The following is a 15,959-nucleotide window of genomic DNA, read 5'->3' as shown; positions in this document are numbered from 1 at the left end:
CAGCCTGCAGCCTTGTGTCTTTATATGGTCACAGAACAAACCCCTCAGTGACTTCTAATATCCTTATCATTTACAGTAGGGGTACATTATCCCTTATAATACATGAGTGATACTCAGAGTTCCCTGTATAACTCAGCCTGCAGCCTTGTGTCTTTATATAGTCACAGAACAACCCCTCAGTGACTTCTAATATCCTTATCATTTACAGTAGGGGGTACATTATCCCTTATAATACATGAGTGATACTCAGAGTTCCCTGTATAACTCAGCCTGCAGCCTTGTGCCTTTATATGGTCACAGAACAACCCCTCAGTGACTTCTAATGTCCTTATCATTTACAGTAGGGGGTACATTATCCCTTATAATACATGAGTGATACTCAGAGTTCCCTGTATAACTCAGTCTGCAGCCTTGTGTCTTTATATGGTCACAGAACAACCCCTCAGTGACTTCTAATATCCTTATCATTTACAGTAGGGGGTACATTATCCCTTATAATACATGAGTGATACTCAGAGTTCCCTGTATAACTCAGTCTGCAGCCTTGTGTCTTTATATGGTCACAGAACAACCCCTCAGTGACTTCTAATATCCTTATCATTTACAGTAGGGGGTACATTATCCCTTATAATACATGAGTGATACTCAGAGTTCCCTGTATAACTCAGCCTGCAGCCTTGTGCCTTTATATGGTCACAGAACAACCCCTCAGTGACTTCTAATATCCTTATCATTTACAGTAGGGGGTACATTATCCCTTATAATACAGGAGTGCTACTCAGAGTCCACTGTATAACTCAGCCTGCAGCCTTGTGCCTTTATATGGTCACAGAACAACTCTCAGTGACTTCTAATATCCTTATCATTTACAGTAGGGGATACATTATCCCTTATAATACAGGAGTGCTAATCAGAGTCCCCTGTATAACTCATATAAAAGTGTAAGAGGAATAGAGAGCAGTAGAACAATACCTTCAGCAGGTCAGGAAGGAACGAGCTGTCCCCTTGTCGCCGGATTGAAAGACTATTTTCACAGCTGTGCGGTATCCTCGGTCACGTGACAGCTCTAGGCATCAGCTGACCATGTCACTGGATGTCACTGTCAGGGAAGACAAGTCGATTCGTTTCGGTAGCGTCACCAGAGAAAACCCCTGTCAGGCCAGTGTAATAGAGCATCGCTCAGACTTCGTTTTGGGCAGAAGAGGATAATTTCTCTCACGCCAGATACTTTAAGCAGAAAGCGTTGTATTTTATTAGAGCTTCTGCCGCTGTTCAGGTCTAGTCATTCGCTGGGAGGAGTATGAGCGAGGCGGAAGTGCTTAGTTGCCTCCGCCCCTACCAATATGGCCGCTGTGAGGAAAAGCAGGAGCCCGCGGGCTGAGAGGTATTTATTGGGCCAGCCTTGGCTTCAGCTTTGTACTGGGGCAGCTTTGTAGTGAGAATTTGCATTGTCACCCCCAGTGCTCGTGTTTGTGTGGGAACTGTCAGCAGCTTGGAGGGACCACACTTCATCCCAGGGCACTAATATGTTATTAAACAGTCATTATTCCCTATGTACTTGTATATAAAGCTGCTTCTGCTCTATAGGAATAATATCCCTACTAATAGTAAGGCTGGGACTCCCTCTTCCAATTCAAGCCTTAAATAAAGCGGAGCATCACCTTTAACTTTACTTGTAGTATGTCCTAGTATGGCTACTTCGAAGCAACTTTTCAATTGGTCTTTGTTTTTTGTTTTTAAATTATTTGCCATCGACTTCTGACTCTTTCCAGCTAAAAGGGGGGGGGGGGGTCACTGACTCCATCTAGAAAACAAATTCTCTGTAAGGCTACAAATGTATTGTTATTACTACTTTTTTTTCTAATCTATCTCTCCTATTCATATTCCAGTCTCTTATTCAAATCATTGCATGGTTGCTAGGGGAATTTGGACCCTAGCAACCAGATTGCCGAAACTGGAGAGCTGCTGAATAAAAAGATAAATAAGTCAAAAACCACAAATGATAAAAAATGAAAACCAATTGCAAATTGTCTGAGACAGGGTCGGCGGGACACTGGAAAAAAACCCTTGTGGGCCCCGCCAGCCCAGATCTGCACCCATATCCGCTTCTTAATGCTGCTCCCTTAGTTGCAAGGTTGCGTCAAAAACAGTGTGTGCATACTTGGTGCAGCACACATGCACACAAACGCAGCGTCTCGTGCATGAGCACAAATGCACAATCGTGCACCGACACAGCTGGGGGCCCTGGAGCAGTAACCCCGGGTCCCCCAGTTCTACCCTGGTCTCAGAATATCACTCTCTACATCAGGGGTCCCCAACCACCTGCCGTGGGCTGTGCCAAACTGGGTCTACTGATCACTATAATGACCAGAATACTGTTTGGACAGTTTTTTTAGTAATCCCAAAATGCACCCATGCATCTACATACCCCTCCTTGTAAAAATTGTCTTGCTTGAAACTGATCTGTGGTGCAAAAGAAGTAGGGGACCTCTGCTCTACATACTGAAATTTAATTTCAAAGTGAACAACCCCTTTAATTAGGGATGCACCAAATCCACTATTTTGGATTTGGTCGAATCCTATGCAAATTAGGGGTGGGAAGGGCAAACATTTTTTAGTTATAATATTTTATTATAATATGTTATTCCAATATTTTATTATAATATTTTATTCCAATATTTTATTATAATATTTTATTCCAATGTTTTAATATAATATATTATTATAATATTTTATTCCAATATTGTATTATAATATTTTATTCCAATATTTTATTCCAATATTTAATTATAATATTTTATTCCAATATTTTATTCCAATATTTTATTATAATATTTTATTCCAATATTTTATTATAATATTTTATTCCAATATTTTATTACAATATGTTATTCCAATATTTTATTATAATATGTTATGATAATATTTTATTCCAATATTTTATTATAATATTTTATTCCAATATTTTATTATGATATTTTATTCCAGTATTTTATTATAACATTTTATTCCAATATTTTATTATAATATTTATTCCAGTATTTTATTATAACATTTTATTCCAATATTTTTTTCCAATATTTCATTATAATTTATTCCAATATTTATTATAATATTTTTTTCCAATATTTTATTATAATATTTTATTGCAATATTTTTTTCCAATATATTATTTATTATAATATTTTATTCCAATATTTTATTATATTTTATTCCAATATATTATTTATTATAATATTTTATTCCAATATTTTATTATAATATTTTATTCCAATATTTATTCCAATATTTCATTATAATATTTTATTCCAATTTTTATTATAATATTTTATTCCAATATTTTATTATAATATTTTATTCCAATATTTTATTATAACATTTTATTCAAATATTGGGAAAACACTTTTACTTCCTTGTGTTGGGTCAAAAAGAAACGCGTCCCCCCCCCCCCCCCGCTCCTAATTGTTTAGGATTCATTTGAATCAGAGTCCTGCTGAAAAAGGCCGTATCCCAAACCGAATCCTGGATTGGGTGCAACCTTTAACGGACATTGCCCGTAGACCATTTCCATTTTGCAGGAGGCTCCCCAGGTTTCTATTCATATCTAGGGCTATTTTTTGCCTTCACTGATTCTCTTATACCATGTGATACAGCATTGTGGGTACGACCGAAACAAGAGGTTTGGCAAAGATGCAGATAATTGTTCATTTTCATGTAGATATAATATATATTCAGTGCTCTGTCTCTTGCATTATCCCAGGTGGATCCTGTGAGTTCAGCTCTGCAGGTCGTTGGACTTTCAAAGGAAATGTTACTGATATGGTATGTGTGTCTCTCCATGTCACCTAAATAGCTGCATCTTAGTTACAGTTTCCGTTATCCAGAAACACTTTATCCAGAAAGCTCCTATTTTATCCAAGTAATCAACATTTTTAAAAGTGATTTCCTTTTTCTTTGTAATAATAAAACAGTAGCTTGTACTTGATCCCAACTAAGATATAGTTACTCCTTATTGGAAGCAAAACCAGCCTATTGGCTTTATTTATTGATTTTCTAGTAGACTAAAATAAAGATCCTAATTACAATAAGATCCGTTTTACGGGAAACCCCAGGCCCAGAGCATTCCGGATAAGAGGTCCTATACCTGTACTCGTCTGACAATATACTAGCTATTCCACTACTGTACTCTCAGAAACCTATTAAAGGGGAGATATTGCCACCCACCGTCGTCACTGCTGATATCATGAGTTTGTCACATTGTGGAATAGAACTGATCAGAGAAATGTCAAGAGCAGATCCAGGCCAAACACAGAAGGGTGGCCAAGGCAAGCCTCCCATTTTATCTATTTTTTTTTATCTAACTTTTCTATCCCCTGCCACTCCAGATTTGGGAACCCCTCTGTCCTCCAACTCAACACATCCCTGGAGGGGTCCTACTGCTCTAGGGTTTAGTTCTCCTTTAATGGAATTAAAGGGGTTGATCACCTTTGAGAAAACGTTTAGTGTGATGTAGACCAGGGATCCCCAACCTTTTTCACCTGTGAGCCACATTCAAATGTAAGAAGGGTTGGGGAGCAACATAAGCATGAAAATAGTTCCTGAGGATGCCAAAGACGGGCTGTGATTGGCTATTTGGAAGCCCCTATGTGGACTGGCAGCCTACAGGAGACTCTATTAGGCAATACAGCTGTTTTTTTTTGCAACCAAAACTTGCCTCCAAGCCTGGAATTCAAAAATAAACACCTGCTTTGAGGCCACTGGGAGCAACATCCAATGGGTTGGGGAGCAACATGTTACTCACGAGCTACTGGTTGGGGATCACTGATGTAGACAGTTTTCAATTGGTTTTCATTTTTTTGTTATTTAAGTTTTTTGAGTTATTTAGCTTTTTATTCAGCAGCTCTTCAATTTGCATTTTAAGTAATTTGGTAGCTAGGGTCCAAATTCCCCTAGCAACCATGCATTGATTTGAATAAGAGACTGGAATATAAATAGGAGAGGCCTGAATAGAAAGATGAGCAATAAAAAATTAGCAATCACAATACATTTGTAGCCTTACAGAGCATTTGTTTTTTTAGAAGAGGTCAGCGACGCTCAATTGAAAGCTACAAAGAGACGGAAGAAAAAGGCAAATGACTATTAAACTATAAATAATGAAGACCAATTGAAAAGTTGCTTAGACGTGGCCATTCTATAACATACTAAAAGTTACCTTAAATGTGAACCATCCCTTTAAGTAGGCGTTTACTGATGTTTAATTTCAACTTTTTACACTAGGTCGTTTCTTCCATAACCCTATGGAGAAAAAGGACTTCGAAGTATGGCTTGAAAATCTCTCGGCTACGTTCTACACCCTGACGGACCTGCAGAAAAATGAAACGTTGGATCACTTGATTAGCCTGAGCGGTGCCGTACAGCTGAGGCACCTCTCCAACAACCTCGAGACTCTGCTCAAAAGAGACTTCCTCAGGCTCCTGCCTCTGGAGCTCAGCTTTTACTTATTGAAATGGCTGGACCCTCAGACCTTACTCACGTGCTGCCTGGTCTCCAAGCAATGGAACAAGGTAATAAGTGCCTGTACGGAGGTGTGGCAGACGGCGTGCCGGCACTTGGGCTGGCAGATTGATGAGACAGTGCAAGATACGTCGCACTGGAAGAAAGTCTACCTGAAGGCAGCAATTAGGATGAAACAGCTCGAAGACCATGAAGCCTTCCAAACAGCATCACTTATTGGTCACAGTGCCAGAGTTTATGCACTTTATTACAAGGACGGACTCCTGTGTACAGGTACATTAGCATTCTTCCTATTCATTAAGCATGTGCACTGACATCATCTATCCATATGTGTTGGATTAAGGCAATATGTACTATTATTGTTGTATGTGAGTATAGTTTAATGGGTGCACAACAAAATACCTTTTATATATCTACTTATATATATATGGGTGGGAGCTGCCATATTCATTAGACAGTACAGTATGAGGGTATAGCTTATTGTGTGCCCAGAACATTCCTTCTCTGTATATTTGTATTTATACATATGGGAGGAGGAGGTGCCATATTGATTCCCTTAGACAGTACAATATAAGGGTGTAGCTTATTGTGTGCCCAGAACATTCCTTCTCTGTATATTTGTATTTATACATATGGGAGGAGGTGCCATATTGATTCCCTTAGATAGTACAGTATGAGGGTATAGCTTATTGTGTGCCCAGAACATTCCTTCTCTGTATATTTGTATTTATACATATAGGAGGAGGGAGGTGCCATATTGATTCCCTTAGACAGTACAGTATGAGGGTATAGCTTATTGTGTGCCCAGAACATTCCTTCTCTGTATATTTGTATTTATACATATGGGAGGAGGTGCCATATTGATTCCCTTAGACAGTACAGTATGAGGGTATAGCTTATTGTGTGCCCAGAACATTCCTTCTCTGTATATTTGTATTTATACATATGGGTGGAGGTGCCATATTGATTCCCTTAGACAGTACAATATAAGGGTGTAGCTTATTGTGTGCCCAGAACATTCCTTCTCTGTATATTTGTATTTATACATATGGGAGGAGGTGCCATATTGAATCCCTTAGACAGTACAATATAAGGGTGTAGCTTATTGTGTGCCCAGAACATTCCTTCTCTGTATATTTGTATTTATACATATGGGAGGAGGTGCCATATTGATTCCCTTAGATAGTACAGTATGAGGGTATAGCTTATTGTGTGCCCAGAACATTCCTTCTCTGTATATTTGTATTTATACATATAGGAGGAGGGAGGTGCCATATTGATTCCCTTAGACAGTACAGTATGAGGGTATAGCTTATTGTGTGCCCAGAACATTCCTTCCCTGAATATACAGGGCCGGGACTAGGGGTAAGAGGTAGGTGTAGGGTGCAGTGATGGGGCACTGCTTTGATCTCTGTGGTGGAAAGTGAAGTGAGTTAGTAACAGTGGGGTTCGGCCAAGTATTGCTTTGGGTACTACGTGGCCTGGCTGGAAGAATATGTTATGGGATGTGTATGGCAGTTGGGCTTAGTATGTTCCTATGTAATTCCATGTTCATGTGTAATTTGTACTCCCCAGGTTCAGATGATTTATCAGCGAAACTTTGGGACGTGAGCACGGGACAGTGTATATATGGCATCCAGACCCACACGTGCGCTGCTGTGACGTTCGATGAGCAAAAGCTTGTGACCGGCTCCTTTGATAACACAGTCGCCTGCTGGGATTGGAGTACTGGGGCCAAAACTCAGAACTTCAGAGGTCACACAGGGGCAGGTAACAAGCTATTCACCCCCGAGTGACCTAGTAAAGTTGGCAAGTAAACCTTAAAAATAAGTGAATGTAAAAAGAACGAGGGTGTTATTCTAAGCACTTTTGTAATGTACATTCATTATTTATTTTTTTAATTCCAAGATATTAAGGGATACATGTACTGTTAATATGAATGAATTTTGTTACAACAGCGCCACCTGCTGGTCATTTTCCCACCAGTCTGACTACCAAGTAGTCAAGGAAGTTGTCAGGAGAAAGAAACAGGCTGAACTGATGTTCTTCTGCTTAGGAATAAAATTAGAAACCTTTCTCACATCTTTGCTAAGCAGAAGAACATCAGAGCAGACTCTTTCTTTCTCCTGACAACTTCCTTGACTACTTGGTGGTCAGACTGGTGGGAAACTGACCAGCAGATGGCAGTTTTGTAAACGGGTGGTTCACCTTTAAGTAAACTTTTAGTAAGTTATAGAATGGCTAATTCTAAGCAACTTTTCAATTGGCCTTCATTATTTATTTTTGTATCGTTTTTGAATGATTTGCCTTTTTCTTCTGACTCTTTCCAGTTTTCAAATGGGGGTCACTGAACCCATCTAAAACACATGCTCTGAAAGGTTACAAATGTATAGATATTGGTACTTATTATTACTCATTTTTCTTTTCAGACCCTCTTCTAATCATATGCCAGTGTTTTATTTAAATCAATACATGGTTGCTAGGGGAATTTAAATCTTAGCAACCAGATAGCTGAAACTGAAAACAGGAGAGCTGCTGAATAAAAAGCTAAATAAGTCAAAAACCACAAATAATAAAAAATGAAAACCAATTGCTAATTGTCTCAGAATGTCACTCTCCGCATCATACAACCCCTTTAATATCTTGGAATTAAAAATAAATAAATGACTGTACGTTGCCAAAGTGAAATATGGGGCGAGTTCTTATTTGTACCCTGGGTACCCCTGGAACTATAGCAGGATGACGGTTACCCCAATGTTTCTATATATCTGTAACCTTGTTATGAGCTAAGGGGGCCCAATCCGAAGGTCAGTTAGGGGGAGATTTGGGGTGAGTGCCTATTTGTACCCTGGGTACCCCTGGAACTATAGCAAGGTGACACCCCAATGTTTCTATATATCTGTAACCTTGTTATGAGCTAAGGGGGCCCAATCCGAAGGTCAGTTAGGGGGAGATTTGGGGTGAGTGATTATTTGTGCCCTGGGTACCCCTGGAACTATAGCAGGGTGACACCCCAATGTTTCTATATATCTGTAACCTTGTTATGAGCTAAGGGGGCCCAGTCTGAAGGTCAGTTAGGGGGAGATTTGGGGTGAGTGTTTATTGGTGTCCTGGGTACCCCTGGAACTATAGCAGGGTGACACCCCAATGTTTCTATATATCTGTAACCTTGTTATGAGCTAAGGGGGCCCAGCCTGAAGGTCAGTTAGGGGGAGATTTGGGGTGAGTGTTTATTTGTGCCCTGGGTACTCCTGGAACTATAGCAGGGTGACTGTTACCCCAATGTTTCTATATATGTGTAACCTTGTTATGAGCTAAGGGGGCCCAGTCTGAAGGTCAGTTAGGGGGAGATTTGGGGTGAGTGTTTATTTGTACCCTGGGTACCCCTGGAACTATAGCAGGGTGACTGTTACCCCAATGTTTCTATATATGTGTAACCTTGTTATGAGCTAAGGGGGCCCAGTCTGAAGGTCAGTTAGGGGGAGATTTGGGGTGCATGTATGGCATTAAAAGGCTGTAACCAGTCACATTACTAGAAGCTTCACAGACTCTGTAGCAATGACAGTGAGGTCATTTATAATCAGTGGGCACATTTGCACCTGGGCAGTAACCCATGGCAACCAATCAGATGAATGCTTTCAGTGTGCAACCTGCATCTGGCTGAAAGAACTAATCACTGTTTGCAGAAAAAATGACTGTACGTTGCCAAAGTGCTTAGAATAGCACTCGTATCAATTTTACATTCACTTGTTTTTAAGGTTGACGTATCCTTGAATAATTCTATTAATATCCACTTCAGCTTTCTGTGTAGCAGTCACAATAAACGGTTCATTATACCCCTTTCTGTTCCTTCTTTCTTGTAGTGTTCAGCGTGGACTACAATGATGAACTGGACTTACTGGTTAGCGGCTCAGCAGATAACACTGTGAAAACGTGGGCCTTATCATCCGGAACGTGTTTAAATACGCTGACCGGCCATACTGAGTGGGTGACAAAGGTAAGGTTTTACACCAGTCATGTGCCGATGATGGGGGTCTATAAGTGGGCAGTTTTTGCACTCAAAAGGCATCCGTGTATTACGCAATACAGGTATGGGACCTGTTCTCCAGAATGCTCGGGACCTGGGGTTTTACAGATTACTGATCTTTCCGTAACTTGGATTTTCATACCTTAAAGGTGGCCATAGACCTAGAGATCCTCTCGTTTGGCGATGTTATATTGAAGTGGGAGATATCGGGCTAATCCAATCGTGGGCCCAACGATTGGATCATAATGCATCCGATACGGGTGGCTGAGATCCGAAGGGAACCTGCCCGATAGAGATCTGCTCGACTTTTGGCTAGTTATTGATTGGGAAAGCCCGTTGGATGGCCCCACACATGGCCAATAAGCTGCCGACTCGGTCTGTCGGCAGCTTTTATCGGCCCTTTTATGGGGGCCTTAAAGGGGAATTCAACCCATAATTTAAAAAAAAAACCCTCCCCCCTACCCTGGGTAGACCCCCTCCCTCCTCCCTGTGCAGTGGTTCAGGACCGGACATTTACTCCAACCGAAACTTCAGAAAAAGACGAAGAAAGAACATGGCTGCCATAAATTTGGATAAAATGAAGTCTGTGGGAGCCATTCGGGCATTCTGGATAATGGATCCCATATCCATACTTCCATATTTCATCCCTCTTCTCTATTGTGCTCTCTTTTTGGTTCTTTTCGGACCTGCGTTCTATTTTTCTGTTGCCTTTATTCCATGTTTTCTGTCACCTTGTGTCTTGTCTTCCTCTTGTGATTACATAGTGGTGCAAAGGTAGACATGAATTTGGAGGAGGGAACGGCTTAAAGTGGTTGTTCACCTTTAAATGAACTGTTAGTATGATGTAGAGAGGGATATTCTGAGACAATTTGCAATTTGCAAGTTTTTGAGTTATTTAACTTTTTATTCAGCAGCTCTTCAATTTGCAATTTCAGCCATCTGGTTGTAAGGGCTTAAATTACCCTAGCAACCATGCATTGATTTGAATGTGAGACTGGAATATAAATAGGAGAGGCCTGAATAGATTAATAAGCAATAAAAAGTTTTTTAGATAAGGTCAGTGACACCCATTTGAAAGCTGGAAAGAGTCAAAAGAAGAAGGCAAGTAAATTAAAAACCATAGAAGACCAATTGAAAAGTTGCTTAGAATTCTACAAGATACTAAAAGTTTACTTCAAGGTGAACCACCCCTTTAAGTAGTTGACGTTCAAACGAGCGCAGCAGGGGAAAAGCAAGAGCAATGCATGTACTGATTCTGGAAATCTTTCCACAGGTTGTTCTGCAGAAATGTGAAGTTGAGTCCATCATGCACAGCCCTGGAGACTTCATTCTCCTGAGTGCTGATAAATATGAAATCAAGGTATTCTGCTATTCTTTCTCTCTGCAAAGTCATCACTTGCTATAAAGGCTTATCAGAAGATATATAAGATATTGTTTCCCAGGCAGCAGACTTTAAAGGAGAGCTAAAGTTAAACTAAAGAAGTAGGTAGAAATGTTGTACATGATGTTTTGTGCTTCTGTACCAGCCCAAGGCAACCACGGCCTTTAGCAGTAAAGATCTGTGTCTCCAAAGATGCCCCAGTAGCTCCCCATCTTCTTTTCTGCTGATTCACTGCACATGTTCTGTGCTGCTGTCACTTACTGAGCTTAGGGAGCCACTCACAATATACAGTACACATAGAATAGAAATGTCACAATATAAGACTGATTAGTAATTAATACAGATAATTACTACATGGCAGCACAGAAACCAGTGCAATTAGCATCAGAATTTAATAATCAGCAAACCTGTAGCATCAGCTTATATTACAGGGGAAGCTCATTTTCTGCTGGATAATTAGCGACGAGCCCTAAGCTTAGCTTCTCAACAGCCAATCAGAGCCCACTGAGCATGTGAGTGTCACAGACACTTTCCAAGATGGTGACCCCCTGTGACAAGTTTGAAGTCCTGGATCATTGCTGCTATTGACAAGCTGAAGCTTTAGCCTAGTGCAATACGTTCACTATATAAAATATTGCATTTTTAGCCATATTGAATTTTAGGGTTTAGTTCTCCTTTAAAGCAGGGATTCTGCGGCTAGGGCCAGATGGGGCTGAACTCAGCCTGCTGAAATCTGTAGGGCATTTTCAGTCCCCGGCCGCTAGCAGAATATCCTCCTCTCTTTGCGTCCGGAATCCTTGTGTAGGCTCCGGCTTAAACAAACTCTGCAGATTCCTACAAAAAACACAAAGTCTCGTGTTTCTTTGCAGAAATCCGCCGAGTGTGTTTGCACCGGAGCTGGCACAAGGCTTCTGGACTCTAAAGAGGATTCTGCCAGCGGTCGGGAGGGTGAGAATAAAAATCAGATGCCTCATTAAATTTAAATCTGATTCTTTGAAAAGGTTGAATAGTGTTGTTGTTTTAAAGCAAACATAACTTCATATATTTAAAGGGATTCTGTTACAATTTTTTGTGTCGTTTTTATTTCTAAATGACACTGTTTACCCTTCAAATAATTCACTGTACAATATAAAATGTCATTCCTGAACCAGCAAGTGTATTTAGTTGTAATATTGGTGTGTAGGTGCATCTCAGGTCATTTTGCCTGGTCATGTGATTTCAGAAAGAGCCAGCACTTTAGGATGGAACTGCTTTCTGGCAGCCTGTTGTTTCTCCTACTCAATGTAACTGAATGTGTCTCAGTGGGACCTGGATTTTACTATTGAGTGTTGTTCTTAGATCTACCAGGCAGCTGTTATCTTGTGTTAGGGAGCTGCTATCTGGTTACCTTCCCATTGTTCTGTTGTTAGGCTGCTGGGGGGAAAGAAGGGGGGTGATATCACTCCAACTTGCAGTACAGCAGTAAAGAGAGACTGAAGTTTATCAGATCACAAGTCACATGACTGGGGGCAGCTAGGAAACTGACAATATGTCTAGCCCCATGTCAGATTTCAAAATTAGATATAAAAAAAAATCTGTTTGCTCTTTTGAGAAATGGATTTCAGTGCAGAATTCTGCTGGAGCAGCACTATTAACAGATGCGTTTTGAAAAAAACATGACAGTATCTCTTTAAGGATAGCTTGGCAGTAAGCTGCCATCATTTACCTGGGAGTGTTTTTTTTTTCTTCCAGATCTGGCCAATCGGAAGAGAAATTAACTGCGAGTGCTTAAAGACTCTGTATGTGTCTGACGATCGCAGTATATGCTTACAGCCCCGGCTCCACTTTGATGGGAAATACATTGTTTGCAGTTCTGCCTTAGGATTGTACCAATGGGACTTTGCTAGTTATGAGATACGCAGGTAAGTTGCATTAGCTCTTCCCCAAATTCTCACACTGCACTCGTCCATCTCGTCTAACCTTTATCCTCTTCCCATACCCAACTGCATAAAACAACCCAAACACTGAAACTGAAAGTCCCATTTCAACTTCCTGGTTCTTGCAAGGAGCTTAGAACAATTCACCAGCCCACAGCTGCTTCTGATCTTAAAGCCTATCAAGATCCGCAGCTGGGGGAATGGACAGGGGCTTGTTTGTATAGAGCATGTCTTTGGGATATGGTGGTTTGTTTTAAAGTAACTTTTATTATGTTATAGAACGGCCAATTCTAAGCAACTTTTCAATTGGTTTTTATTATTTATTTTTTATAGTTATTTCTCTTTTTTTCTGATTCTTTGCAGCTTTCAAATGGGCGCCGCTGTCCCCTTTTAAAAAAAAAAAAACAAATGTTCTGTAAGGCTACACATTTATTGTTATTGCTACTTTTTATTATTGATTCTTCTATTCAGACCTCTCCTATTCATATTCCAGTCTCTTATTCAAATCAACACATGGTTGCTAGGGTCATTTGGACCCTAGTTACCAGTTGGCTTAAAATGCAAATTGAAGAGTTGCTGAATAAAAAAAGCTAAATAACTCAAAAACCTTCAATAATAGAATTGTCTCCGAATATCACTCTCTACATCATACTAAGAGTTAACTGAAAGATGAACAACCCCTTTAATGAAACCCAGATATTCTGTTCAGCAGGAACAAAGATAAGAAATGTATCCATTTACAACAGTTTACAGGGTCGGCGACCCCCCCCTTCCCAGAGCTGCTTTAGACGGTGAAAAATGGCGCTTTACAATTCAATATTAGAAAAACAGTAACACGTAGAAAAAAGAAAGTGATTGGAAAAAGTCTTAATTTCTGGAAACAATCTGAAACCAACTGAACTGAAAAAAAGTGTTGTTAGGTGAACATCCCCTTTAAAGGTGTGGTTTACCTTTAAGTTAACGTTTAGTATGTTATAGAATGGCCAATTCTAAGCAACTTTCCAAATGTCCTTCATTTTTTATCTTTTACAGTTCTGGAATTATTTGTTTTCTGACTCTTTTAAGCTTTCAAATTTTTCAAAAAACGAATGCTCTGTAAGGCTACAAATGTATTTTTATTGCAATTTTTTATCACTCCTCTTTCTATTCAGGCCTCTCCTATTCATATTCCAGTCTCTTATTCAAATCAGTGCATGGTTACTAGAGCAATTTGGACCCTAGCAACCAGATTCCTGAAATTACAAGCTTGAGAGCTGTTAAATAAAAAGCCAGATAACAAAAAACACAAATAATAAAAAATTAAAACCAATTACAAATTGTCTCAGAATATCGCTCTCTATATCATAATAACAGTTAATTTTTTAAACAACCCCTCTGTTCTGCACAAGCCATATTCATGTTGAAGGAGCATCTGTTATCCTAAAATGGAATTTTCTGTTCGACAGAATCATCAAAATGCCGGATTCTACCAACCTCTCGTTACTTGGCTTCGGTGACATCTTTGCTCTGCTGTTTGATAACCGTAACTTGTACATCATGGATTTACGGACAGAGAAACTCATAAGCCGCTGGCCTCTGCCGGAATACAGAAAGTCCAAGAGGGGTTCCAGCTTTTTGGCGGGGGAAATCGATTGGTTGAATGGCCTGGATGGGGTGAACGACCTGGGTTTGGTCTTTGCCACGAGCATGCCGGATCATAGTATCCATTTGGTGATGTGGAAAGAGAACAGCTGAGATGAAAGAACGTGGGCTGATTTTAACAGAAGGAGAAAGATTTGCATGAACCAAAGTTTCTCATCTTGTCACGCAGTGCACAATCATCCTTTAACTTGCATTTCTTTGGGGTGAAAAAGGGGAGTGTCTTATGAACAAACCAATCCGGTCGCATGCTGGTGGGATTTCACCGTGAAACGCGTCTAACAACCCGCCATCAACATCTCCGTAGTGACAGGATTTTAATATCCACCACTCCTTACGCCCCGCCTAAAAGCGTTCTGGATAAACGGATACATTTTTAAAAGGCTGGTTTTACATGGAAGTTGCAATAATAATAATAATAATAATAAAAAAAGTCGCGCTCTCTCCATATTCCGACGGATGTAAATGTCGGCCTTCAGAACTGTAATCTATTTTACTATGCATTTAACCGTGTACAAATGCACCATGTAGAGGTAGACTAGAGTATTACAGAGTATTCTTGTTTGAGCACTTAGATAGTAACAAACTTTATCGAGGAGGAAATGTTCTTTGGATTCCGCTTCTCCGCCTGTAATTGTAGCCTGTCTTATTATCTGTGGAACAGACTGAGGAGTATGAGGGCTGAGGATATTACTTCTCTGTGTGTTTGTATTTATTACTGTCGCCCAGTAGGTGGCGTGTTTGTATTGAACTATATACACAATGCCACCGGCACCATTTTCTTCCAAATTCAAATATGCAGAGAAGGAAGAACATTCTTTCTTTGCAATTGGCTGCAGCCCTTATATTTTGCAGACTATTTAAGGAAGAATGAATCAATGAAAGATTAATCCTACTTGTAAGGGTGCATTGTCCCTTTAATCAGGGGGAAAAATGATATATCTATAAATATATATATATATATATATATATATATATAATCTCTATATATCTCTCTCTCTCTGTATATATATATATATATATATATATATATATATATATATATATATATATATATATATATATATATGCAGCAGGATGCCCGATCAGCGATATCCAAGTCTGCTGCCGATATCAGTCGGTTCTTTATCCACCATAAGCAACGAATATCGTACAAAAATTAGTTTCATACGATATTGTCTGTGCGTCTATGGCCACCTTTAGGGCCTAAGGACTAGGCATTAGTCTCCCTTTTGTTTATTTTATCTATTTACTTTTTAACCAAACAACAAGCAGTAACGGATGATCAGATTGCCAACTTCCCCCCCTCCTCGGTCTAATGATACCAAACCGCATGTAAATGTATTTTAATACACCGTGAATATACACAACGACAGTACAAAGATTGTTTGTTTTTGTTTTTTTAAATAACAAAATGTCTCAGTGATTGGTTCCGAATAAAACTGCATTCCGGCGCCTAATTAAAGCAGAACTGATAACTTAA

At 39.6% G+C, this 15,959-nt stretch overlaps 2 protein-coding genes across 3 annotated transcripts in view; one reads left to right on the top strand and one right to left on the bottom strand.

Moving 5' to 3' along the window:
- The window catches only part of slc2a8.L (solute carrier family 2 member 8 L homeolog), a 15,689-nt gene extending 14,406 nt beyond the window's left edge, over positions 1–1,283 (bottom strand). Inside the window, exon 1 of the mRNA XM_041572363.1 lies at positions 973–1,283. The gene's annotated coding sequence lies outside the window, so the exon portion shown is untranslated. The remainder of the gene's footprint in view (positions 1–972) is intronic.
- On the top strand, positions 1,283–15,959 carry fbxw2.L (F-box and WD repeat domain containing 2 L homeolog). 2 transcript variants are annotated; one of them, XM_041571920.1, is made up of 8 exons: positions 1,283–1,384; positions 3,761–3,822; positions 5,278–5,787; positions 7,090–7,284; positions 9,378–9,511; positions 10,815–10,901; positions 12,654–12,823; positions 14,284–15,959. In XM_041571920.1, exons 3-8 carry the CDS (start codon positions 5,298–5,300, stop codon positions 14,570–14,572), a joined length of 1,365 nt encoding a protein of 454 aa, XP_041427854.1. In that variant the 5' UTR covers positions 1,283–1,384; positions 3,761–3,822; positions 5,278–5,297; the 3' UTR covers positions 14,573–15,959.

The sequence above is a fragment of the Xenopus laevis genome, chromosome 8L (genome assembly GCF_017654675.1).
Source record: "Xenopus laevis strain J_2021 chromosome 8L, Xenopus_laevis_v10.1, whole genome shotgun sequence".
In the NCBI taxonomy this organism is placed as follows: Eukaryota; Metazoa; Chordata; class Amphibia; order Anura; family Pipidae; genus Xenopus; species Xenopus laevis.
The sequence above is the reverse complement of the archived record's forward strand: the minus strand, read 5'-3'. Positions and strand labels throughout refer to the sequence as shown.